Source organism: Coenobita brevimanus, chromosome 98, assembly GCF_032717465.1.
Source record: "Coenobita brevimanus isolate Jiangsu-jjx chromosome 98, ASM3271746v2, whole genome shotgun sequence".
NCBI classification, from domain to species: domain Eukaryota; kingdom Metazoa; phylum Arthropoda; class Malacostraca; order Decapoda; family Coenobitidae; genus Coenobita; species Coenobita brevimanus.
Genome location: NC_137051.1, coordinates 9,904,782 through 9,929,315, shown reverse-complemented (window position 1 = coordinate 9,929,315; position 24,534 = coordinate 9,904,782). Strand labels below are relative to the sequence as shown.

Genomic DNA, 24,534 nt, shown 5'->3' with positions numbered 1-24,534 from the left:
ATATACACGAGTTAACATTTGTGATCCATTTAGCCTCCTTGCTGAAGAAAATTCGGAACCAAGAAGAAAGATGAGACGATCACAGTTTTGTGGGGATAGCCTGGCCTGGGAAGTGGAGCTAAGAATTTCAAAGTGTGGATGATGAGTGAATGGTTGTGTGCACCTCTTTACTAGGTGCTTCGATAACGCTTTAGGTTTTATATTCTTCTCTTCCTGTTTCTGGGACCCTCACGCCCCATTTGTTAGTGGAACGAGAGTTAGGATGATACATAGATAGACAAACAGACAAGCGAACTGGAACTAATTCAGTGGTCAAATTCACGATGGCAGTGGTTCACACACCTCACTCACAGTCTCTCAGGCAACACACAGTACATGAGTGCAACTCTGAAAAAAAAAATGTTATGATATACAACAATAATAAAGTATTCCTAGCAAACTACCGCCACTGCCGTAGTATGGGAAGGCATGGCAGTACTTTTGGTAGTACTGGCAGTAAGAGTGCTCGCGCTGGTAGCAACATTGGTAGTGGTGACAGTGGCAATGGTAACGATAGCAACAACAGTAGTAGTAGTAGCAGTGACAGTAATATTAGCTGTAATGTCTAGCAGTAACAGTGGTCGAACTAGTAGCAATAATGGAAGTGGTGACAGTGACAACTGTAATAACAGTAGCAGCAGAGCCATGGTTCGCGTAAGGCTTGCTACGGTAATTGGAGAGTGTCAATGCAATGGTGGTTAGAAATTGTGGTAATGTTGGTAGTAGAGGCGGGCGTAATGGCGGGATTTAGGGAAAGGCAATGTTTGTTAATCCTTATACTGCTTGCAATGGTGTGTGTGTGTGTGTGTGTGTGTGTGTGTGTGTGTGTGTGTGTGTGTGTGTGTGTGTGTGTGTGTGTGTGTGTGTGTGTGTGTGTGTGTGTGTGTGTGTGTGTGTGTGTGAGAGAGAGAGAGAGAGAGAGAGAGAGAGAGAGAGAGAGAGAGAGAGAGAGAGAGAGAGAGAGAGAGCGGTGGAACGTGAGAAAGAAACTGCAGGAAAGTGAGGGAGAGGCTGAAGGAGAAAGGGAGAGGCTGGAGGAGCGTGATGGAGAGGCTGGAGGAGTGTGATGGAGAGGCTGGAGGAGCGTGATGGAGAGGCTGGAGGAACGTGATGGAGAGGCTTGAGGAACGTGATGGGGAGGCTGGAGAAGCGTGATGGGGAGGCTGGAGGAGAGGCTGGAGGAACGTGATGAAGAGGCGTGATGGAGAGGCTGGAGGAACGTGATGAAGAGGCGTGATGGAGAGGCTGGAGGAACGTGATGACAATGTAGGGATGTAAGAAGAAGGCTGCAGGAAAACAAGTGCAAATGTATCAGATGCGTGCGCTTCAGGGCCCCTCGGTTAATTCTCATGGTGGGATGTCGTGTAGTGTGGTGTGGTGTGCTGCGGTAAGGGTAGTATGATATGATGCAGTGTGGTGTGGTGCAGTGTGGTGTGGTGCAGTGTGGTGTAGTGCAGTATGGTGTAGTGCAGTGTGGTGTGGTGCAATGAGGTGTGGTGTGGTGCAATGAGGTGTGGTGTGGTGCAATGAGGTGTGGTGTGGATGGTATGGTGTTCCTTCGCACACAGGCTCGGGTTTACAGGAGTGAAGCACCTTGTTACCGAAAATCGTTAGGGAGAAACTGACGGGCAGGATTGCTCCTGGAGATACTCTCGCATCTAATGAAGGAGGGAGGAGAACATGATGGAAGGGCAGAGGAAAGTGGGTGAGAGGACAGATGAGAGTAAGGCAAGAGGAGCAGTAGGATATTAAGGGAGAGTGGGCTATACGTAAGTGCCTGGTGAGGGGTGGGATGAGGGTGATGGAGTGTATGTGGGATGGGGCTTAAGGGTTTGGTGGCATTAGTGAGGTGCAATAGCCGCTGATACACAAGGATTACACACCGCATTCCACACGTTCACCCCACCCTTCATTACCGTAGGCTAAAGGGGGAGGACAAGCCTGGTGGGAGCTAAAACCTGGGGAGGGGAAGCTCAAGCCTGGCGGAGGGGAAGCTCAAGCCTGGGGGAGGGGGAGCTCAAGCCTGAGGGGGGGGGAGCTCAAGCATGGGGGGAAGCTCATGCCCGGGGGGGGGGAGGAGAGGCGTGAGAGGAGGTCTAATAGAAAGGTGGCTTATAATGGATGGGAGGGGGGCAGGAGAGTAGTCTCAAGGTTAGGCGCTCAAGAGGGGTTTCCTGGTAAGGGAGCTTCAGGGTGGCAAGAGAAGGGGAAGCCTCACGGTAAGGGAGTTTAGGGAGGGGGGCTCCGGGAAGAGATATGACGGTAGGGGAGCTTAAAGGGGGTCTCAGGAGGGGTGTTGGACGGTGAGGGAGCTTAGCCCTCTAGAGCCCAGTGACACCCAGAGGTGAGGATTTGGGAAGGGAGCTGTGAGATTCGCCACTATGAACCGACAGAAGGACAGTACGCCAAGTACCCTCCCCAACAGATCCAACGTGTAGCAACCCTGGGCTCTGGAGAGGTTGGGTGAAGTGAAGTGGAAAAAAGGAGGGAACTAGAGAAGAAGAGGGACGGGGGAAGGAGGAAAATAAATCAGAGAATGGAATGGAAGGAGTAAATTAAATGAGAGGAAGAGGAATATGGAGGACGAGAGACAGGAAGGGCGGTACAGAGAGAGGAGGAAGAGACAGAGAGGAGACAAAAGGAACAGAGAAAGGAGAAGAGAGGAAGGGAGTGAAGTAAAGGAAGGTAACAAGAGAGGAAAAAGGAGTAGAGAGAGAGGGAGGTGGGGGTAGGGGAGGTGACAGAAAAGGGGGAGAAAAGGTCAATAAACTTACACTGGTGATGGGAGCAGCATACTGATACGGTATTCGAAATAAAACACTTCACTACTGAACATGAGTAAAAGATTTTGAGCATTCTAATATAAAATAAAACAACCTGATATCAACACTACAATACAGGCAGAACTGATGCCTTTCTTGTCCAAGTTCGACACGAGGTGTCAGTTCACACAAATATAGCATATAAACCCCAACAAGCACTGTCAGGGACAAATGTTCGCCTGCTATTCCACCCCGTCTGTTTCACACCTGGGGCACATCTGTCACTTTACTCCATGACGCTTCATGAGGGCAGAGAAACATACCAAGCCTCTCTCAGCTTGCAAATATAAGCCAACTGTGGAAAGTAAGAAGCAAGAGAGGTGGAATATTAGACTAACTTGTGTCCCCGACTGTATATATTTTTTCATGCATACATCGGTGACGCCCAGGGCCGTGTCAGCGCCACTGTAAAAAGACCATAACTCTAAACTGAGTTGTGTTGACAGTCATTCAACAGTCCATACACAAAGGTGTTATCCCCACCGACGGCTCACAGAAAAGAACAATAAGACTTGAACATTTTCTATTTGTGGGCCAGCCCACGTAGTCTGTATCCACTCTAACGAAATTGCCGTGGGCGTGAATTGTGGAGGTAAAAAATAATCTCAAAACTCCAATTTGTCGGATATTTGATAAACCTTGAACCAGTAAACCAGAACTGTGCAGGTTACCGGGAACTAGTCATACATGCAGTAAGACACATTAAACACCCATGATACAGTATAAAAATACATAGCATAACAAAACCCCACTAACTTCTTTAGTCCGATTCATACAGTATATATATATATATATATATATATATATATATATATATATATATATATATATATATATATTGTTACATTGTCCGCCTTTCCGTTCCCACGGGTGCAGCCGTTACAGCTGGGCTAGGGGGATTATGCAGTATGTATCCGCGTCATTCGCGGAGTTTATATTAGCGAGTGCTACAAATTCTTTTGTTTCTTTCGTTCCCGCCACTGAGGGCAATTTTATTTTATACCATGCTGAGTATGCATTTGATTATTTTGATTGTCTTATGTGAGCTACCAGTATATTTAATTATGTTTTGCTTGCATTAGAAGTACCAATTCATTGTAGAGAGAGAGAGAGGCACGAATATAAGTTCTTATTAATTAATTTGATTCATGCGTTCGCGCTTGGCCGCACACGAGCCTAGCACCAGTTCAGTATCTTCCCAGCCAGCTTTAGTATTGGGTGTTTGTACACTGTCTCTCTCTCCCCAGTTATTTTTATGCCGAGCTGGCGTTTTCATTTAAGTTTATTTTTATTCTTTTTGTTGCTAACTGAGGGAAGTAGTTATTTTATTTGTTTTTGTAACCGTGTTGTCTTTGGAGGGCCAGTCTGGCTCACCGTGGTCCTCTCGCTGCCTTTGTTAACGTTCCCCAACACACGTACATACACACACACCCCTAACCCCTACACTGTTTAATCCCATCTCTTTGCACAAGGCTAGTGAGAACTATCGTGAGCCATTAACTGCGTTCCCCCTTGGACACGGGTTAAGTAGAATTCGTCACCACCGGAAGTAAGTGGGAGGTGTTCCTGTAAACTGTCTCGGGCGGTATTATTTCCGGTAGTGAGGATAGTAGGCTAGATCTATAGGTAGACTGTTCCGTTTTATTATCAAAGTACAGAGTGTTGCGTTCTTAAGTAAGTACTTTTCCGTTGCGCAGTTTTTCTCTAGTTTGCGGAGTGTCAGTGCCGGGGTCTGCGTTATTTTTGCAACGCAGTGGAGGCCGATCATCTAAGGCTGCCTTGTCTTTTTGTAATAGCCCCGGGCTGGCGCTACCGTAACAGTGGCGACCTCGCATCAGGATATCCTAACAGTGCCTTCTTCTTGCTAGGATATCGTTACCTTGGCGTTCTCTGTGCTTTGAGGTGAAGTTGATGTGTGTGTAGTTTCTCAGTCAGCATTAGTATTTCATTATTTAGTACTGCCATTGATTTGTCGCCATGGAGTCACGCGTGTCTACACCAGATCGCGTACGTGCTGAGTCACCTGTGGATATGGAACAACGAGAGGCACATAGCAAAGGTACTCGTGTGAGCCCTGAGTTTGACTATGGTGCTGAGTTGCCTCGTTTCGCTACCCCATTATTACCATCTATGATGCCGCCGAGCCAGTTTAGAGCAGTTCCCCCAGGTATGTCTAGTGCTTTCCCTGGAGCTGTTCATTCCACTCCCATATACCCTGGAGTCTTGTCACCGGAGGCTCAGTTGCAGTTGGAGTTGAAAAAGATGGAGATGCAGCGTGCAAAAGAAGAGAGAGAGAGATGGAAATGCAGCGTGCAAGAGAGAAAGAAGAGATGGAGATGCAGCGTGCAAGAGAGGAGATGGAGTTGCAGCGTGCAAGAGAGATGGAGTTGCAGCGTGAAAAAATGCGCTTTGAGCTGGAGAAGACTCGCTTGGAGGTGACTGCTAATAGACCAACTTCAGATACCCAAACCTCAGGCCGTGCAGAGGATAGGGAGAGTTGGTTCTCAAGGAGTCTAAAATTAGTGCCAGCATTTGATGAGTTGAAGGTGACAAAATGGTTTGTCAGGTTTGAGAAGAAGGCTAGGGAGTTTGAGTGGCCCAGGCAGCGCTGGGTGGGCTTGGTATCTAATGTGCTGAAGGGAAAAGCCTTGGAAATGTATAATAGGTTGAGCCCTGAGGATGTAGATGATTATGATGAATTTAAAACAGCTATCCTGAAGGCATATGAACTTAGACCAGAGGCTTATCGGTTGTTGTTCCGTGGTGCTCGGAAAAGGCCTGCTGACACCTATATGGCCTATGCCAGGTATCTGGAGGAGAGGTTAGACGAGTGGTTGCTGAGTGAGAGCGCCACTTCGTATAACGAGGTGCGTGAACTGCTTTTGATGGAGCATTTTACCAACATGGCTGACAAAGAAATTGGTGTTAAAATTAAGGAGAAGAGATTCAAGACAGTGAAGGAAGCAGCGACGTGGGCTGATGACCGGGTGTTTGCCTTGCGGAGTATGGGGGTCAAGTATGCTAATTTTCAATATTCCAGGGAGAGGACTGTGAGTGGCCCTGCCTGGGATAAATCTCCCGTGAATCAGTCCAAGGGAAGTACAGAGGAGAAAAAAAATTCTGGGAGAAAGAGCCCTGTATCCAGTTCGAAGTTAGTTTGTTACTTTTGCAAACAGAGTGGGCACATCAAGCCTAACTGCCCTAAGTGGAAGGCCTCCCAAAATGCCAAACCAGTGGCACTAGTTATAGGTTCGAGTCAGGTGAACGAGAGGAGTTGGGAGAGTGGTAACGGTGAGGGAGAAGTCTGTGGAAAGCTGGAGTGTAGCCGGCTGTGCTCGCTGCCAGCTCAGGCTGAAAAAGTTACCCAACATGCTACGCCACCTCCGGATGAACTGCCTCAGAAATCGTCCCTAGACTGGTGTAAACCTTTTATGTGTCACGGCACAGTGAAAATTCATGGGATCAGTTATCCAGTTACTGTGGCTCGTGATACCTGTGCACAACAGTCTGTGTGCAGAAACGTGACTGGAGGGCCTGTAAACTCAGGGAAGTATGTGCTGTGTAGAGGCATGAACTCAGATGAATACTATGATTATGTTCATGTGGAACTCGATTGCCCCATTGTTCAGGCTGCAGCTCAAGTAGCTGTCGCTGATGTAATGCCAGTAGAGGGGATTGATTTTCTGCTGGGGAACGACCTGGCTGGGGAGAAAGTATTTCCATCTCTTCCCCCACCAGTTGTTGTGGCAGAGAAGTGTTTTGACGCCCCAGAAATTGGTATTGAAGTTGATGCAGAAGTGGAAGCCATGTTCCCAGTCTGTGCAATTACAAGATCTATGGCACAGGTTGCAGCCCGGGAGGAAGAACTGGTGAAGTCACAGGTTCTTGGGGTCGACTGTGATGAGGCAGGGCCACCAATGGAGGAACCTAGTGAGCAGAGTGTTGCTGTAGTGGGTGAGGAGAGTGGGAATGCGTGCATGGGCGCCGCCCCACTTCCCACTCAGGACACTAGAGGTGGTGTTGAGTGTGTCTGTGTGGAGACTGAACCCAGCCCACCGACTGAATTAGCAGAATTTCAGGACGCTGGGGTCGACTGCGGGGATGCAGGACCACCGTCAAACGCGCCTGAGGAACAGAGTGTCACTGTTGAGGGTAGAGGTGATGATGTCAGTGTGGAGTCTGACATTCCTCCTCCTGTCGAGTGTACTAGAGGTGGCGCTGAGATTGATCGCCCTTCGCAATCCAGTGTCCCGACCACTCCCTTATCTCAGTCCTCAGTAGAGCTGGCGGGTGTTGGGCCAGCAGAATTGAGGGTGAAGCAACAGGAGGATGTAACATTAAAGCCCTTGTTTGCTCGAGTAAGGGAAGAAAGAAGTATGGAGTGTGGTAAGGAGGAGTTCCTGATTAAAGACAATGTTTTACATCGCCGATGGACGCCCACTGGCGCCACGGTGGATGGAGGAGTGGGTGAGTTAGTGCAGGTGGTGGTGCCTGTGCAGTATAGGGTGCCGTTAATACAGTTAGCACATGAGGGACCTTTAGCAGGTCACTTGGGAAACAGGAAGACAGTGCAGCGCTTAAGATATAACTTTTGGTGGCCAAGTATGCCGGGACAAGTTACTGCGTACATCAAGAGCTGTCACACGTGTCAGATAGTGGGCAAGCCTAATCAAGTTCTTCCTGTGGCCCCTTTGACTCCCATTCCTGCAGTTGAACCTCCGTTTACCCGGGTAATCATTGATATCGTGGGCCCTTTACCTCCTACTTCTGCTGGAAACAAGTATTTGTTAACCATAATGGATGTTACCACGCGATACCCAGAGGCTATACCAATCAGAAGCATGCAGGCGAAGTCAGTAGTCAAGCAACTTATCCTGTTCTTTACTCATTTTGGCCTGCCCAAGGAGTTGCAGTCAGACCGTGGAGTGAATTTTACATCTAATTTGTTTAAGCAGACAATGACAGAGTTGGGCATCAAACACATTTTGTCCAGTGCCTACCATCCGCAGTCACAAGGCGCCCTGGAGAGGCATCATCAGACCTTAAAGACAATGCTGCGCACCTTCTGCTATGATAGTGGAAAGGATTGGGACCTAGCGGTACCCTTTGTTATGTTTGCAGTGAGAGAGGTACCAACTGAGTCGTTAGGGTTTTCACCCAATGAGTTAGTGTTTGGGCACAGAGTTCGTGGTCCCTTGGATGTGGTGCGAGAGGCCTGGAGTAACAATAAATCTGGCAACCAGGAATCCATGCTTGACTATGCCGCACTCGGGAGAGACTGCATTGCGCTTTAGAGCTTGCCCGTGACCATCTAATTGGGGCTCAAGCGAAAATGAAGGCTCATTACGATAAGAAGGTCAGAAGTCGTGAATTTAAGCAAGGAGATGGAAGTTTTGGCACTGCTGCCTATGCAAGGAAAACCTCTGGCGGCTAGATTCAGTGGTCCTTATATTGTGAAGAAGAGAGTTGGGGAACTTGACTATCTAATTGTTACCCCAGATAGGCGGAAGAGTACTCAGTTGTGCCACATTAATATGTTGAAGCCATACTACCGCCCAGTTGATTCTCATTGTGGGATGACTGCTGATGTCTCTCACCTGGGATGTGAAGGACGTGGAAAGGAGGACCTGGCATCAAAGGAACGTGCTGTGGAGGGAGCTGTTGGTGCCGGTGATGTGAGTAGTGGACCAGGGTTACAGCCACAGTCCCTGGAAGGTGACTTTGGAGTGGACGTTGAGGGAACCAGGGATAGTGCTCCTGTAGTTTTGGCGGTTGGTAGTGAGTTGGAGGAGCAGGAGGAAGTGCTTAGTCGTGGTGAGATGTTACCAGCTGACCTATGGGAGGGCAATGGTTATGCAGCTCTGGTGGAGAAATTGCGACACCTTGATCCAGTAAAGCGAGAAGACCTGTGCAACAGATTATGGAAACATCCGAAAGTTTTTGGAGATTCACCGGGATTGACAACCTGGGCTACTCATGACATTGACGTTGGGGATAGTAAGCCTGTAAAATTAGCTCCCTACCGCATCAACCCTATCAGACAGAAAGCTCTCGATAATGAGATCAAGTATATGTTGGACCATGGATTGATCAAGAGGAGTTTCAGTGAGTGGAGTTCACCAGTTACCTTACAGTCAAGCCAGATGGGAAGGTTAGGTTGTGTGTGGACTTCCGGAAGGTTAACTCACTGTCTAAGACCGATGCTTATCCCTTACCTCGGGTCGATGACTCCGTGGACAAGGTGGGAAATGCCACTTATATCACCAAACTTGACTTAGTAAAAGGATACTGGCAGGTCCCGCTGACGGAACGGGCTAAACAAGTGGCTAGCTTTGTTGTCAGTGGTGCAGTATATCAGTGCCAGGTGATGCCTTATGGATTGAAGAATGCTCCAGCCACTTTCCAGAGGCTTATGGATAAAGTGGTGGATGGCATACCCAATTGTGTCGTTTACATCGATGATGTCATTGTGTATGACACCAAGTGGGAGGAGCACCTTGATCATGTGGAAATGCTCATTAAGCGGTTGGAGGAAGCTGGCTTAGTAGTCAACTTAGACAAGTGCGAGTTCGTACGTGCTACGGTCCAGTACCTTGGATTTGTTGTAGGACATGGGCAAGTGGCTCCACCTCGGGCTAAGGTGGATGCCATTTCCAACTTTGCAGCATCCCAGTGTCGCCGTGCCCTCCAGCGATTTTTGGGCATGATCGGCTATTACAGACGATTTATTGGGAATTACTCCACAGTGCTTGCCCCTCTTACTGACTTATTGCGCAAGGATAAGAAGTGGCAGTGGACAGCCGAGTGTGACCAAGCTTTTACTACTGTTAAGTCTCTGCTGTGCCACCACCCTATATTGCGTGCACCAGATTTTGACAAATCTTTTGTGCTGGCAGTTGATGCTAGCCGAGTAGGGGTAGGAGCAGTGTTGATGCAGCCGGATGAGGGCCAGGTTGAACATCCCATATCATACTTCTCAAAGAAATTTAATAGAGCCCAGAAGAACTATTCCGTCATAGAGCAGGAGTTATTAGCGATTATCCTGGCCCTGCAACACTTTGCTGTCTACCTGCCCCCTTTTGGCCCTGTGATCAAGATTTATTCAGACCATCATCCCCTGCAGTTTTTGAACAAGTTTAAATTTAAGAACCAGCGTTTGACCCGCTGGAGTTTGCTTTTGCAAGAGTACAATTTAGAAGTTAGGCATATTAAGGGGACTGATAACGTAATTGCTGATTGTTTATCCAGGGAGGGGACAGGGTTTTGATTCGAAAATTTTGATCCAGGGCTCAAAATTTTCCCTTGGGGAAGGGCGTGTTGCGTTGTCCGCCTTTCCGTTCCCACGGGTGCAGCCGTTACAGCTGGGCTAGGGGGATTATGCAGTATGTATCCGCGTCATTCGCGGAGTTTATATTAGCGAGTGCTACAAATTCTTTTGTTTCTTTCGTTCCCGCCACTGAGGGCAATTTTATTTTATACCATGCTGAGTATGCATTTGATTATTTTGATTGTCTTATGTGAGCTACCAGTATATTTAATGATGTTTTGCTTGCATTAGAAGTACCAATTCATTGTAGAGAGAGAGAGAGAGGCACGAATATAAGTTCTTATTAATTAATTTGATTCATGCGTTCGCGCTTGGCCGCACACGAGCCTAGCACCAGTTCAGTATCTTCCCAGCCAGCTTTAGTATCGGGTGTTTGTACACTGTCTCTCTCTCCCCAGTTATTTTTATGCCGAGCTGGCGTTTTCATTTAAGTTTATTTTTATTCTTTTTGTTGCTGACTGAGGGAAGTAGTTATTTTATTTGTTTTTGTAACCGTGTTGTCTTTGGAGGGCCAGTCTGGCTCACCGTGGTCCTCTCGCTGCCTTTGTTAACGTTCCCCAACACACGTACATACACACACACCCCTAACCCCTACACTGTTTAATCCCATCTCTTTGCACAAGGCTAGTGAGAACTATCGTGAGCCATTAACTGCGTTCCCCCTTGGACACGGGTTAAGTAGAATTCGTCACCACCGGAAGTAAGTGGGAGGTGTTCCTGTAAACTGTCTCGGGCGATATTATTTCCGGTAGTGATGATAGTAGGCTAGATCTATAGGTAGACTGTTCCGTTTTATTATCAAAGTACAGAGTGTTGCGTTCTTAAGTAAGTACTTTTCCGTTGCGCAGTTTTTCTCTAGTTTGCGGAGTGTCAGTGCCGGGGTCTGCGTTATTTTTGCAACGCAGTGGAGGCCGATCATCTAAGGCTGCCTTGTTGTCTTTTTGTAATAGCCCCGGGCTGGCGCTACCGTAATATATATATATATATATATATATATATATATATATATATAACTTTACATGTGGTGGTGCTGTGAACACCAGCGAGAGCAGCTACAGGGTCTATCCGGGAATCAAACTTCATCTTTCCCTACGCCGTTGGGGGTGAGCCTAGTCCGATCCTGACGAGGTGCTGTCAGCCACAACAAGGCGCCGGCTCTCTACACGAGGTAGGCTACTCTATGTACTGCACTGTACCTGTAGGACGGTCCCGCAGAAACAGTTACCTGTGGCCGACAGGTCGGTTCGGCCAGACAGACCTGGGTTAAGCAACAACAAACGGTTATAGATAGAATTTTCGAACTGAAGGAATTCCCATATGCTAAGTAAAATCCTCTGCTGGAGATTTATTGATATAAAAAGTTGTCATGGCATGGAAGGGATCAAGAAGTCCATCACTTACGTGGTCACACACGTATCCTTCACCTACCACAGACACCGATTAACCGCCGACCAATGAACTCAGAGTAGGTCACAGAGCCCTGACATAGTTAATACTGTCACCACTAACCTTACCTGGATCGGTTCAACTCTAGTACAATTCTATTACAACTACAAGCAAAGGATTTCATTCAGCTGAGTCATACGAGCCTGGGAGAGCCATTTACATAATCAGTATACCACTGTTACCCATATTCTCAGTAGAAAGGGAGTCTGAGAGCAAACGTTTTATATATTTTTCATGCCACGAATCTGAAAAGAAAGAGTCGGTTTCATTTTCTTCTTCCTGTTTCGCTGGAACTAAAAGGATGACTGCAACACGAGTGGCAGGCGGTGGGATTGTCAGATCTTATCTAAAGACAATGAGGGCTCTTTTCATCTCCAACCAGCATCTCATATTTCGTTCACTTTAACTCAGCAGATATTTTCGTTCCTTTGTAACCTATTTCCTGTCGTTCAGTGGCAGAATAAGTCAACAACGCGGTTCTAATCTCTCTCTTTCTATAACACTCACTCGTGGCTAGCACCATATTCTAATGCCGAACTCATGTTACAACACAGCATTTAAGGTGGAGAGACGGCAATTTAGGCCAGGTTAATGTGGATAGGATATATTTCCTGACGACGATTTTATTTAGTTTGAGATAAGTTTTGTTAACTGGGGTCTTAGCATTAACTACTGTAATACGAAAAGTTTTTCCTAAAGCAAGCAAAATCGTCTGGTAGCAATATGAACTAGAAAGGACTTAGACAGCGCATACCTCTGCCAATGCCACTGCCATTAAAACTGATCCACATCCGGATCCATGGAGATATTGTGTGGAATATATAGGATCCGGATCCGCTCCCAGATTTAATCAATTGTTCCTCGACCCATGGCCCACACTTCCACAATATCTCACTGAAATTCACTGTGAACTTTTGGAGATATACATACGATCCGAGACCGCCCCCAAATTTAATCAATTCTTTCTTGGCCCATGGCCCACCCTCCTACCAAATTTCATTGAAATTTACTGAGAACTTTAGGAGATATCGTCTGGGGAAAAAAAAAAAAAAAAAAAAAACATAGGTGAGTAAGCAACCTCCTCCAAATTCGTTGGCGGAGGAAAAAAGCTACAAGAAGATTTCACCGCAGTGCGAGGAAGGGGTAAAGGAGGAAGGGAGGCTCGAAAGTGCGATGGAAAGGGCGAAAGTGGAAAGGGGGAAGCGAAAGTGAAAAGAAATGGAGAAGTGAATTCCCCGAGCCAGGCAACTAAGGCCATATAGCCCCGCTAGGTTACAGGAGAGCGCTACCCCTCCCGGCACGCCGGACCGGGCGCGGCTCGAACTCATGACCCCCCGGCCGAAAGTGAAAAGAGAGATGCGAATGTGGAGACAGAAGCGAAAGTGAAAAGGGAGGTTCGAAAGTGAAAAAGGAGGAGCGAATGTGGAAAGGAAGGGGTGAGGGTGGAAATGGAGGAACGAAATTGGAAAAGGGAGGAGTGAAAGTGGAAGGCGAGGAGTGAAAGTGGAAGGGGAGAAGTGAAAATGGAAAGAGACGGGTAAAAGCGGAGAATGAAGTGTGAAAATGAGGATGAAATGTGAGAATGGAGGAATGAAACTGAAAAGTGAAAGTGGAAGTAGTTAGAAAATGGAGGAGGAGGGGAAAGATCTGAGGGAGGGAAAGAATGAGTTGTGAAATGGGAAGGAAGCGGGGTGAACAGAGCAGGGATAAAGAGTAGGGAAAAAAGAGAGACGGAAACAACACAAATATATGATAACAAGAGAGACAGCCACTCCCTAACACTTCCCAAATATCACACACCAAAGCGCTTTACCTGGTTTATGGACACGTGAATTAATACACCTGGCTAAGTAAACAGACAGAGCGATACAGAGAGCGGGAGGGCAGCAGAGGATTGGACAAACACTCCATCCCAACACACACCTATGGCACGTCTCCTTCCAGTTTACACACACGCGCCCACTTGCACAGGGATAGAAGTGTTGGGGAATTGATGGGTATTTAAGTAATTAATACTGTTAATGCTTAAATATTTTCAGCGGTAGCATTACACATTAGCGAGTCCTTTCACAGCTACAGTTCTTCTATTCTGCCACTATGTCCATAAGTATGTATCCTTTAAAATCCTATGACGTATTCTCTGTTATGTTTTTGATACAAAGGCACGATTTTATTCAGCTCAGGATAGACCTTTTAAAGTGGAGAGGTTAGATATAGCCTTCGTTTACCCCTTCACTGTACGAGGTCTGATTACTACTACTACTACTACTATTACTACTATTACTAACATTAAAAAGACTTTGGAGATAGCAAGGAGCAATGAATTACACAAGTCACCGGACTGAAGGGAATAAATTCACTATAGCTCCTTCACTTCAACCTGGCGAAGATGTTCGTACTTTTGCAGCTTACTTCCCACAACTCAGAGTCAGAATAGGACAATATGACGGCACTGCATCCTTTAAACAGCGCTTCTTCGTGACTAGCACCACATTCTAGTATAAGTCTCTTGTTACAGCTCGGCGTCCACAGCACTTCTTCGTGACTAGCGCCCCATTCTAGTGTAAATCTCGTGTTACAGCCCAGCATTTCAAGATGGAGGGATGGCAATTTTTACGCCTAGTTAAAATGAACGGAGTATACTGCTTCACAAATAAACCGGCGGCCCATCGTAACTTGAGATGTGGAGCGGCGAGTGTGTGTGCTGCTGCCGTTAGTGAGAGCATTATCGCGGGAAAACCAAACGCTTCATTTTACATTTTTCGCTCATTATCTTTTTACCCCGGGGCAGTAACGAGGCGGCAGGAGGTGACCTAATTGTTCATGAGCTTCACGCACCGGGGGATGAAAAAAAGGAAAGGAGATATAAAGGAAAACTGGCGAAAAAATGAAAATAAGTGGATGATGAAGGGTTGAAGTTGAGGAGGGAGAGGCGGAGAAAAGAAGAGGGGGAGAAAACAGGGATGAAAAAGAGGGAGAAAAAAAAAGGAGGGATAAAAGAGTAAAATAAAAAAGGCGTGAGGGAAAAACGAGCCGAGATTGAAGAATGGTCAAGGGCAGAAAGGGGCATGAGCTAAAGGAGTAAAGAGGGAAAGGAGAAAAGAGGGATACAAGGAGAAAAGAGGGAGAGGAGAAAAAAGGGATACAGGGAGAAACGAGGGATACAAGGAGGAAAGAGGGATACTGGGAGAAAAAGGGAAGGATGGGTAGAAGAGAGGTGGGACCAGGAAAAGGGAGAGAAAACAGAATGAAGAGAGCAAAAGGAAAAAATGAGGGGTGAGAAGAGAAGGAAAGGGTCAAGTTGATGGTCAGGAGGCGACAGGGGGCGACCTAATTGTCCAAGACTTTCACATACTAAGGGGAGAAGGAAAAAAAAAGAATATGGAAAAATAAGATAGACGAAGTGGATGATAAGGAAATGATGAGAGAAGAGGGATGTGAGGGGTAAGGAGAGAATGGTTGTGGGAGAAAGCGGGAAAAAGGGAGGGAGATAGGACGAGGGAGAGGAGACATGAGGGAGGAAAGGAAACTTGATGGTTATGAGTGGTGACGGAAATTGACTGTTCATGAACTTCACACGCAGGAGGATAAAAGAATGGAAAAAGAAGAAATAAAAAGAAGGAAAGCGAGATGAGTGGGTGAGAAGTGATGAGGAAGAAGAGGAGTGAAGGAGGGAGGGAGAGAAGGGGGTGAGGGAAATGACTGTTGAGGGATGGAAAGAGAAATGAGCAAGAGAAGACTGATGGCTGGAAGGTGGCAGGAGGGGGGTGTCTAAGTGTTCATGAACTCCACACACCCAGGAAGAAGAAAGAAAAGTATGGAAAAAGGAAAATTAACGAAGAGAGAAGGGAAAGTGATGAAAACTCAGAGACTTATGCGGGATAGGAGACATGAGAGCGGAGAGAGACAAGAGGGAAAGAAGGAGACAGAGGAAGAGGAGACATGAGGCAGGGAAGGAGATATGAGGGACAGGAGACACGAGAGAGAGAAGGAGAGAAATGAGACATGAAGAGGCATGAAAGACAGGAGGCACGACCGAGACGAGACATGAGGGAGAGACGGAGACATGAGGCAGAGAAGGAGACATGAGGCAGAGAAGGAGACATGTGGGAGAGAAGGAGGCATGAGGGAGAAATGAAGGAGAGAAGGGTGAAGGAGAGAAGGGGGAAAGAGGAAGGAAAGGGGTAAGGGGAAGGAAACATGATGGAAAGGAGACATGAAGGAGAGAAGAAAGTATGGGGGAGAGAAGGAGGTATGAGAAAGAGAAGGAGGTATGAGGGAGAGGAGGAGGTATGAGGGAGAGGAGGAGGTACGAGGGAGAGGAGGAGGTATGGGGGAGAGGAGGAGGTATGAGGGAGAGGAGGAGGTATGGGGGAGAGAAGGAGGTATGGGGGAGAGGAGGAGGTATGGGGGAGAGGAGGAGGTATGAGGGAGAGGAGGAGGTATGGGGGAGAGAAGGAGGTATGGGAGAGAGGAGGAGGTATGGGGGAGAGGAGGAGGTATGGGGGAGAGAAGGAGGTATGGAGGATAGAAGGAGGTATGGGGGGAGGAGGAGGTATGGGGGGGAGGAGGAGGTATGGGGGGAGGAGGAGGTATGAGGGAGAGAAGGAGGTATGGGGGAGAGAAGGGGGTATGGGGGAGGGAAGGAGGTATAAGGGAGAGAAGGAGGCGGGAGGAAGGGAAGGAGGTATAAGGGAGAGAAGGAGGCAGGAGGAAGGGAAGGAGATATGGGGGAGAGGAGGTATGGGGGAGAGGAGGAGGTATGAGGGAGAGGAGGAGGAATATGGGAGAGGAGGTATGTGGGAGAAAAGGAGGTATGGGGGGGAGTCGGAGGAATATGGGAGAGAAGGTGACATGAAAGAAAGAAGGAGGCATGAGGAAGAGGATACACGAGGAAGAGAAGAAGACCTGAGGGAGAGAAGGTTGTGATGGTTAAGACGGAAATGATGGGCAGGAAGGTGAAAGAGAGAGGGAGAAGACAGGATAGGAAGTGGTAAGAGGGAGAAGGAAGGATGAGGGAGAGGAGGGATGAACGAGAGAAAGGGAGAGGGGAGGGAAAAGAGGAAAGATGGCGAGGGGAGGGGAGGCATAGAAGAATGAAAGAGGAAAAGAATTAAGGTGATGATCAGGACGCAGCAGGGTGAGTCTTAATTCTCCATGAGCTCCACACACCGAGAAATAAAAAGAAAAATGAAAAAATAAAAAATAAAAAATTGTGAAATGAGGTACTAGCACTGGACTGAAGTGCAATGAAGGAGACATAATGTCTGGTATGGGAGATAAGACGTAAGGGAGGGTAAGAAGGGAAGCGGTAAGGGACAGAAGTACAAAGAGCACAAAGGAAAGCAAACGGTAGCAGACCTTATGGTCCTTTCAAGGCTGCTTGTTACAGAGTAGACTATGACTACGAGATCTAATTCTACATGCTGAAGGATAAGGATAGAAAAGCATGAAAAGGAGGAGTAGGAAGATGAAGGGCGACGGGGGATAAGGGAGATGAAGGGTGAGGGGGGAGAAGGGACATGAAGGGTGAGGGAGAGAAGGGAAAATAAGGGAGATGAACGCTTAGGGGGAGGGGAAAGTAGAGAGGAGGAGGGGTGATGGAGAGAATGGTCAAGGGACAGAAGGAATAAGGGAGTGGAGAGGTGAAGGAGAGGAGGGACAGCAGGAGAGAGGTGGATTTAAGGAGAGAGGTGAGAGGGAAGGAGAGGAGGGTTTAAGAAGAGAGGAATGAGTAGGGGATGGGACAAGTGAGGGACAGAGGTGAGTAAAGCAGAGAGGTGAGTACAGGAGAAAAGGGGTAACAGTGGCAACCTCACTTATCCCTGAGTGGCATTATATGAGCATTCAACCCCAACCATCCCTAGAACGTTGACTTTTATAGGCCACATCCAGCTGCAGCATCTTAACCCACTATACCACCAGGCGTCTACCTGGTTATATGGCTACAACGCACTTAGTGAAAGATACCGTTGAGAAATTAAAAGGAAAGAACTACCGGTAACTAAAATTCTGAAACTGCTGAAGCAATAATCAAAGAACTCCACATTCCAGAATAAAATGCCACATTCCAGATTAGAATGAAAAAAAAAGAAATCCACACTTGTTCATTAGATATAGTGTACAGTCTTTGAAATATGCACGGTATTAAGAGGTACTGTGGTAAATGGTACATTATTAATAATACATCATAGAGATAAGTGTCATGATTTTTGTTCGAACCAAGATCTATACATAAGAGAATCTATAATTTCGTGTAAACCATTATATATGGCAAGCTACTAAGTCTTGGTAAAAATTAACATTTTTAGTATTTTGGGCAACGTTTTGATAGCAGGTCCAAAAATAATGATGAAGCGTTATAAAATACTGATTTGTCATAATTGCTGTTATGAAAACTTAAAAATCAGAAACTATCAGGATTCTGAAAATACTTTTGTTATCACTGGAGACCTAATATTAGGGGACTTTTGGTACGAATCAAATTTTTTTACGGATTTTGACCTGTGACCTTGAGGTCAAGGTCAAAGTCATTCATATTCTGCAAATGTTTACTCATGACCCACTACATTTCCACCGAGTTTGGTCAAAATCGGCCAAATACTTTCCGATTTGGCACTTTCGGGCACAAGGTGGCCATTTTGATTTTCCTCAATATCTTAGAAAGTATTTGTTGGATATAAATACCAAAACCCGGTGCACTAGTATATGTTGACGCCTGCATACTGGAACATTTGCAATGCAATCACTTCAGTAGTTTTTGCTGCACAAGAAAGCAAAACTTGAAAAAAAAATATCATAGAGGGTGCTAGTGCCAGGAAAAGAAATTTGTGCAAAAAGAGGCCTGCAACCAAGAAACATCACTCCTGAAAATTTCAGGTCTCTTTCGCGGACGGCCTTGGAATGCCAGCCGATCTTCCCCTCCTCCCCCCCTAAAAAAAATGATACGATATCAATAAGAACTGATTAGGCAAACATGGAAGAATAAATACAAAATAAAAGTGCGCTGAAAATTTTTGGATGGAAGTGAAAACACCAGAGCTGAAATATGGATTATATAGTACGGTTGATGAAGTGCGGGAAAAAAATAAGGCGCAGCGGGGCATGAAATAGAGGAGAAATGCGCTGGAATATATAAGGAAGAGTATCATGTAACGAGAAAAACTAAAGCGAAAATATGAGAACAGAAATAGAGAAAATATTGGTGATTAAATACGATATGTAAGATGCAGAAGAGAAAATTATTTAAAAAAAAATAATGTAGTGAAGAAAAAACAGGTCAGGCAAAATACGGTAGTGGAAATAAGGAAATAGAGATGTGGAAGAAATACTGGGCGATAAATATAAATACGATTACGATAATACAGTATATGGAGATAAATTAAATAAGTACAGTAAGGATAGCGGAGGAGAATGAAATAAGCAAGATAAAATGCGACCATGAAATACGGTTAAGCATAATTCGAAAAAAAGGGGAAGACGGAAGAGACAGAATACGCAAGAGAACGTACTCGTAAGGAAGGAAAAAGTAAGATGAACATTCAGTGAGAGGCCGTCATTCATATTTCATTCTTGCTACTGAGAGACGATTTTATTAAACTTGGGAAGGATATCTTGTAGTAGTGTGGTCAATGAAGGCTATATTTAACCCTATCCACAGCTCAAGAGAATTGCCTGGATTTAGCAAGAAGAGAAAAAGAATTATGTCATCGCAGAACAGATTAAAGGATATAGCTATGACACAATCATGAAATACAATGAAATTAACACGAATAAAAAGAGAAAGTATTGGGATAACGAAAGCGAGTAGGTAAAAAAACAGGGAAGGGTGAAAATAAGAGAATACGGTACACGAAGATGCAGGGGACAACGAGAAAATGAAAAGAATTCCTGAGTCTCCGGTCTGTTGGCTGAGGAAAAGAAAACGAGAGCGAGGAAGAAGAGGGAGGAAGCATGAGGAGGAGGAGGAGGAGAGGAAACAAGTGGATGTGGAGGAGAAGATGCCAGGCGAAAAGGAATAGGAGGGGGAAAAAAGCAAAAGGAGAGAAGACAGGAAGCAAAAAAAAAAGAGGAAGAGGAATTGAGAGACGAGAACTGAGAGACGAAAGGGAATTAGAAATGATGATGTACGCGTGAGACAGTAAAATGAAGAAAAAGGCAGCAGGGGAGGAGGGAGGGAAGAGAAGAGGAAAGGGGAAAGATGAGTGAGTAGAGAAGTGAGAGAGGAAAAGGAAGAGGAAAAATAAAGGGAAGAAGAGACAGAATGTGGAAAGATGAGAGGAGAAATGAGGGGGAGGGGAAGAGAGGAAGCAGGAGAAGCAAAGTAGAATTAGGAAGATTAGAGAAAACAGTGACAGTGAGAGTAATATAGGAAACAAGAAAGTAAAGAATGGAGGTGTAAGCAAAGACGACGAGGAAAGGGAATAAGGAAAACAAGTGAACGCGACAGAAAACGAAAGAAGACTACATGGGAAGACTAATGAGAGGGAGATTACAAGACGCTTATGAAAAAGGAAAAGTAAAAAAAAGTAAAAATACAGGGAGATAAAGTGGAGTGAAGAAAAGAAGGGAGATAGTGTAGTGAATGTATGCAAAGAGAAATAGAAACCAGATAAGTGTGGAGGAGAGAAAATGGGAAAATAAGTCGAGAGATTAAAGGAATATCGCAATAGGTAGAGAAAGAGTAACCTGTCCAACACTCGCACCCACCAATCGGCTCAGCGGATTTTTTTCTTTGCCTTGTTACCTTGACCTTAGACTAACTGTTCTCAGTTGTCGTACATCATTCCTGCCTGACCCTTAACCCTTCCAACACGCGTGGAACATATAACAACCAAAATATTTAACCTTGTCTCATGACCTGGACTTCTGACCTGTCCCTGCGATACTGACGTTTGATTGATTGTTATCAAGTTCCTTTAACCTCTCCTTACTCTGAATCCTTCCACAAAGTCTGGTGTTAAAAAAAAAAATCATCAACTCGATATTCTGATCTCATCTTAACCCCTTGATTCTAAAATTACTGTTTAAGAACTGAAAAAAGTAATTAACCCCTTACTTAATCAGATTAAATCTATTTTAGCTATTTTGTTCTCAGAACAGGATCTCCTTACCCTTTCTTTAATTTGAACCTTTCCACAAAGTTTGATATAAATCGAACAAAACTGTTTAAGATGACTTTGCTATCTGACCCTGACCTTTGACATACTGTTTTCAAAAACAGTATTGTAGGTCAACTCGCTGGCTGATCCAGAACCCTTCCAATTAGTCTAAATCAGATCAAAACTGTTTGAGTTTTTGTTCACACACAGACACACGGGTCAAACTCTGACTTTGCCTAGTGACCCTGACCCCTGACCGAGTATGCTTAATATCAAACCCCTTCGTTCTTTCATTATTCTCAATCCTTCCACCAAGTTTGGTCTACATCTGGTTAAAATTGTTGAGGATGATTTGGAAGGTCATGTTTGACCTCTCTCAATCCTTCAACCAGGTTTGGTCTGAATCTGGTTAAAACTGCTTAAGCTGATTTTGCTAAGTTAAATTTGACCTCATCCTGTGACCTTGGGTATTGACCTACTGTTTTCTCTCTCTCTCTCTCTCATTATTATATTATAACCACACTTTACACTTTTTCTCGTTTCTCTCCTCACGTCCTCTCTTTCGTTTTTCTTTGCTTTTCTCACCCTTGTCCTTTTTCTTCATTCTTACCTTCTTGTTCTTCCTTCATCACTTTGTCTATCTGGTGTTCCATCGCTTTCGTCCCAGTTTTTTCACTTCCTTTTTATCTCACCTCTTTCTTTTATATTCTCATTTTTGTTTATCCAGTTTTTCGATGTACAGTACTTTATTTATTTTCTCATTCCACACTTTTTTAAATTTCTCACCTCATTTTATTTTCTCTTTTTCAGTTCTTTATTCTGTCTCTTTCTCTCATTTTTCACTTTGCATTTTATTCTTATTTTCGGTTTTATTTTCTTTCTCGACTCTCTTTTCATTTTCTTGTGATGTTCTGTTTTTCTGTATCCTCTCTTCACGTTCACTTGATATTTTCTTCGCTGCATTTCAGTGTTCTCATTTTTGTTTTCTATTGATTTTTTTTTGTCTCCTACTTGTTTGTTTCTCTTCACTTTCTCTATTTTCGCACATCTCATTATTTTGCTTTGGAGGAAAAAGTTGAGGACCCCTTTTCTTTTCAATTCTTTTCTTTCTTTCTTTCTTCATTTTGTCGTTTAGAGTTTTTTTTTCGGGGGTCGAAGGTTAAGCCCATGTATCAGTAAAATGTTCATGTGAAATGGGGCAAACACGAAACCATAGCAAGTTACACAATCTGAAACGTGATAGGTGATAAGAGATTTACGTTTTATTTTTGATTTACTTGTTTTGGTGGAGACCATCCTAAATTCACTTTAATTCCTTTTACATTTTTCTCTTTTACCTCCTTATTACGTTCTCCTCACTTCTATTATCTCTCTCTTTCTCACATGTCCGCTTTGCTTTCTCTTGTTTCTTCTCCTCTCCTCTTCTCACATCTCCCTTCTTACCTTCCCTTTCCTCTCCATTTAATTCTCACTTATCGTCTCTATTTTTCTCTCTCCTTCAAGCGCATTATGTCACGTTCTGACTGGCGCCCGCGCTAAATAAAATTCTCTGCAGAAAAGTCAATTACCTGCCGTAGCAAAGAAAAGTAACCGAAGCGTGAAAAACCAACGTCTTTAGATACGTGACTACCGACCAAAGGAAAGAGATTCCATTAATATCCTTGGTGTAAAGTTTGACTCTGACACTTCAGAATGTACAATCAAGACCTAAGAAGAGGAGCTTTACATAATGTGACTACACTACAACGAATTCTGCATCTGCTGACTCTTGATGGGAGTCCTACAAACGCATAAATCTTACAGCCAGTTATCACTGAAATACACTTGTCTGGTTTGGTCTACTGCAGCTCGAACACACCTTGCTCTTCTAAACAAAGTCCAGGCACGATTCATAAGACTCGTCTCACAGATTGCAGGACCGGCCACAGCAGCAAGTGTAGAGAGTTTGAAGCAATTGAGGGACGCGGCAGGAATCACGAGGCTGTTTGAGGCTCAGCAGACGAGGGTGCCTCACATAATATACTGAAGCAACATCCGCGTCGAACAAACTCCCCCCAGCTGAGCTTCTGTGACACTAGTCAACACCACTCAGTTCACGAGTACCTTCAGAAATAGATGCACTTGTATGTGCAATAGTACCTTCACTATACATGTCATCCATCATCAGTCTGATGCAAGTTCTTAAAAAAAAGTATATAAGTAAATTCCACTGCAGTTTCAGGCATTGTTTATTAAAATAAGCTCTGTTGTAGTGACAGTCCTTTGATCTAAATGCTACTTTTATGTTATGTATTATGCTAAGATACGAGGCTTAAAGCAGACCCACCCCACCTCCCCCTCCATCCCCTTCCTTTCATGCCTCTTCCCTTCATACATAACAGTTGAAAAAAGAGAAAAGAGGGAAGTGGTCTTGCCAAGGTGCTGAAAGCTCGAGTTGTCCCAGTATCCACTGAAACTTAAGAACCCATGCCGTGTGGTAGATGGAGGCAATTTGCTGCAAAATGTGACATGAACTGTGGTCTGCACTTATGGTGATGTGCGTGACAGCTATGGGAATCACGTTAACAATAACTATGGCAAAGAATGCACTGTCTGCTTTGCTGGCTGCACAGATCTTACCCTGTCAACCAAGGCAGCTGAACAGAACCGCCGCACTGATTCACATGTCTCTGGAGACATAGTGTTTGATTTCAGCATATTAGTAACGGGCAATCAACGATCCATTTTAGTAAATAGTAACAAGTCACGGTTAATCAGTAGGCTGAAGGACCGACTTACATCTGAAGGCGTTGCTTGCTGTCAAAGTCAGGCTGGTACTGACCACTTAATAAGTAGCACAGCATGAGCATTTGCTGGAAATATTGCACGACCTGTTGTACTTGTGGCAAGGGATACATATCTGCTTGTCATGTTGGTTGATAGGGCCACAACAGATAATATCTACATGCAGTATGCAAGAGGCTTTGTTTACAGCATACATAACATCCAGCAGGCAATGCATCCACACAACCGACAACACAATGATTGATAGCACACGCTATCACCGGACGACACAGTCTCTGCCTTATATGGCACTGGCAAAAAGAAGGACATGGCAGTCTTGGAAAGCGAGGATCAGAGGAGGTTGGATGTGTTTAAGAAGAGCGATGCCAGCCATAAAAAAGTAGCCAGTGTGTGGGAAAAATTGTTACTGAAGCTATATAATGCCAATCCGACATGCACAACACTTCATAAGCTGAGATTTGTGCGGTATATGCTGAGGATGAGCAAAGCATCCACCAGCTTCCAACATCAGAGCCTACCTCCCACATCCTCAGCTGCACAGCACCCCTCATATCGAGCCTACTTCGCAGTTCAGGAGTGGTTGGGCAATGTTGAGGATCTAAATCCTGCTGACTGAGGTTGGGAGCTTCAAGGTGGAATGCTCAATCCCATTTTGACTGACAGATCAGTAGCCACAGAACATGTTCTTCTCACTGTGTCATGTGGGTGTAAACAAATGTATGGCAAGAGATGCAAATGTCGGAAAGCAGGACTCTACTGCACACCTATATGTTCCTCGTGTATTGGCCAATCTTGTCCTAATTCATGCACACCTGATGGAAAAGATACTGAGTCCCCAGGCTACAACTGTGACCATAACTAGTTATGATACTAAAAAAAATGTTTTATTTAGAAGTAGTTCAATAACTGCTGCTGGAAGAAGTTAGTGCTGGTTGTTGACTTTAAATATGTTAAATTTACACTTTGTTTAAAATAATACACTACCTTGATCACATTTTGAACATACGTCAATAAA

General features: G+C 45.0%; 1 protein-coding gene across 1 annotated transcript in view; it reads right to left on the bottom strand.

The window, feature by feature from the left end:
* LOC145414189 (putative cytochrome P450 301a1, mitochondrial) overlaps window positions 1–23,414 on the bottom strand; it is a 185,489-nt gene extending 162,075 nt beyond the window's left edge. The window contains exon 1 of the mRNA XM_080283764.1: window positions 23,355–23,414. Within this exon, the coding sequence (XP_080139890.1) occupies window positions 23,355–23,414 (60 nt within the window). The remainder of the gene's footprint in view (window positions 1–23,354) is intronic.
* Window positions 23,415–24,534: the final 1,120 nt, after the last annotated feature.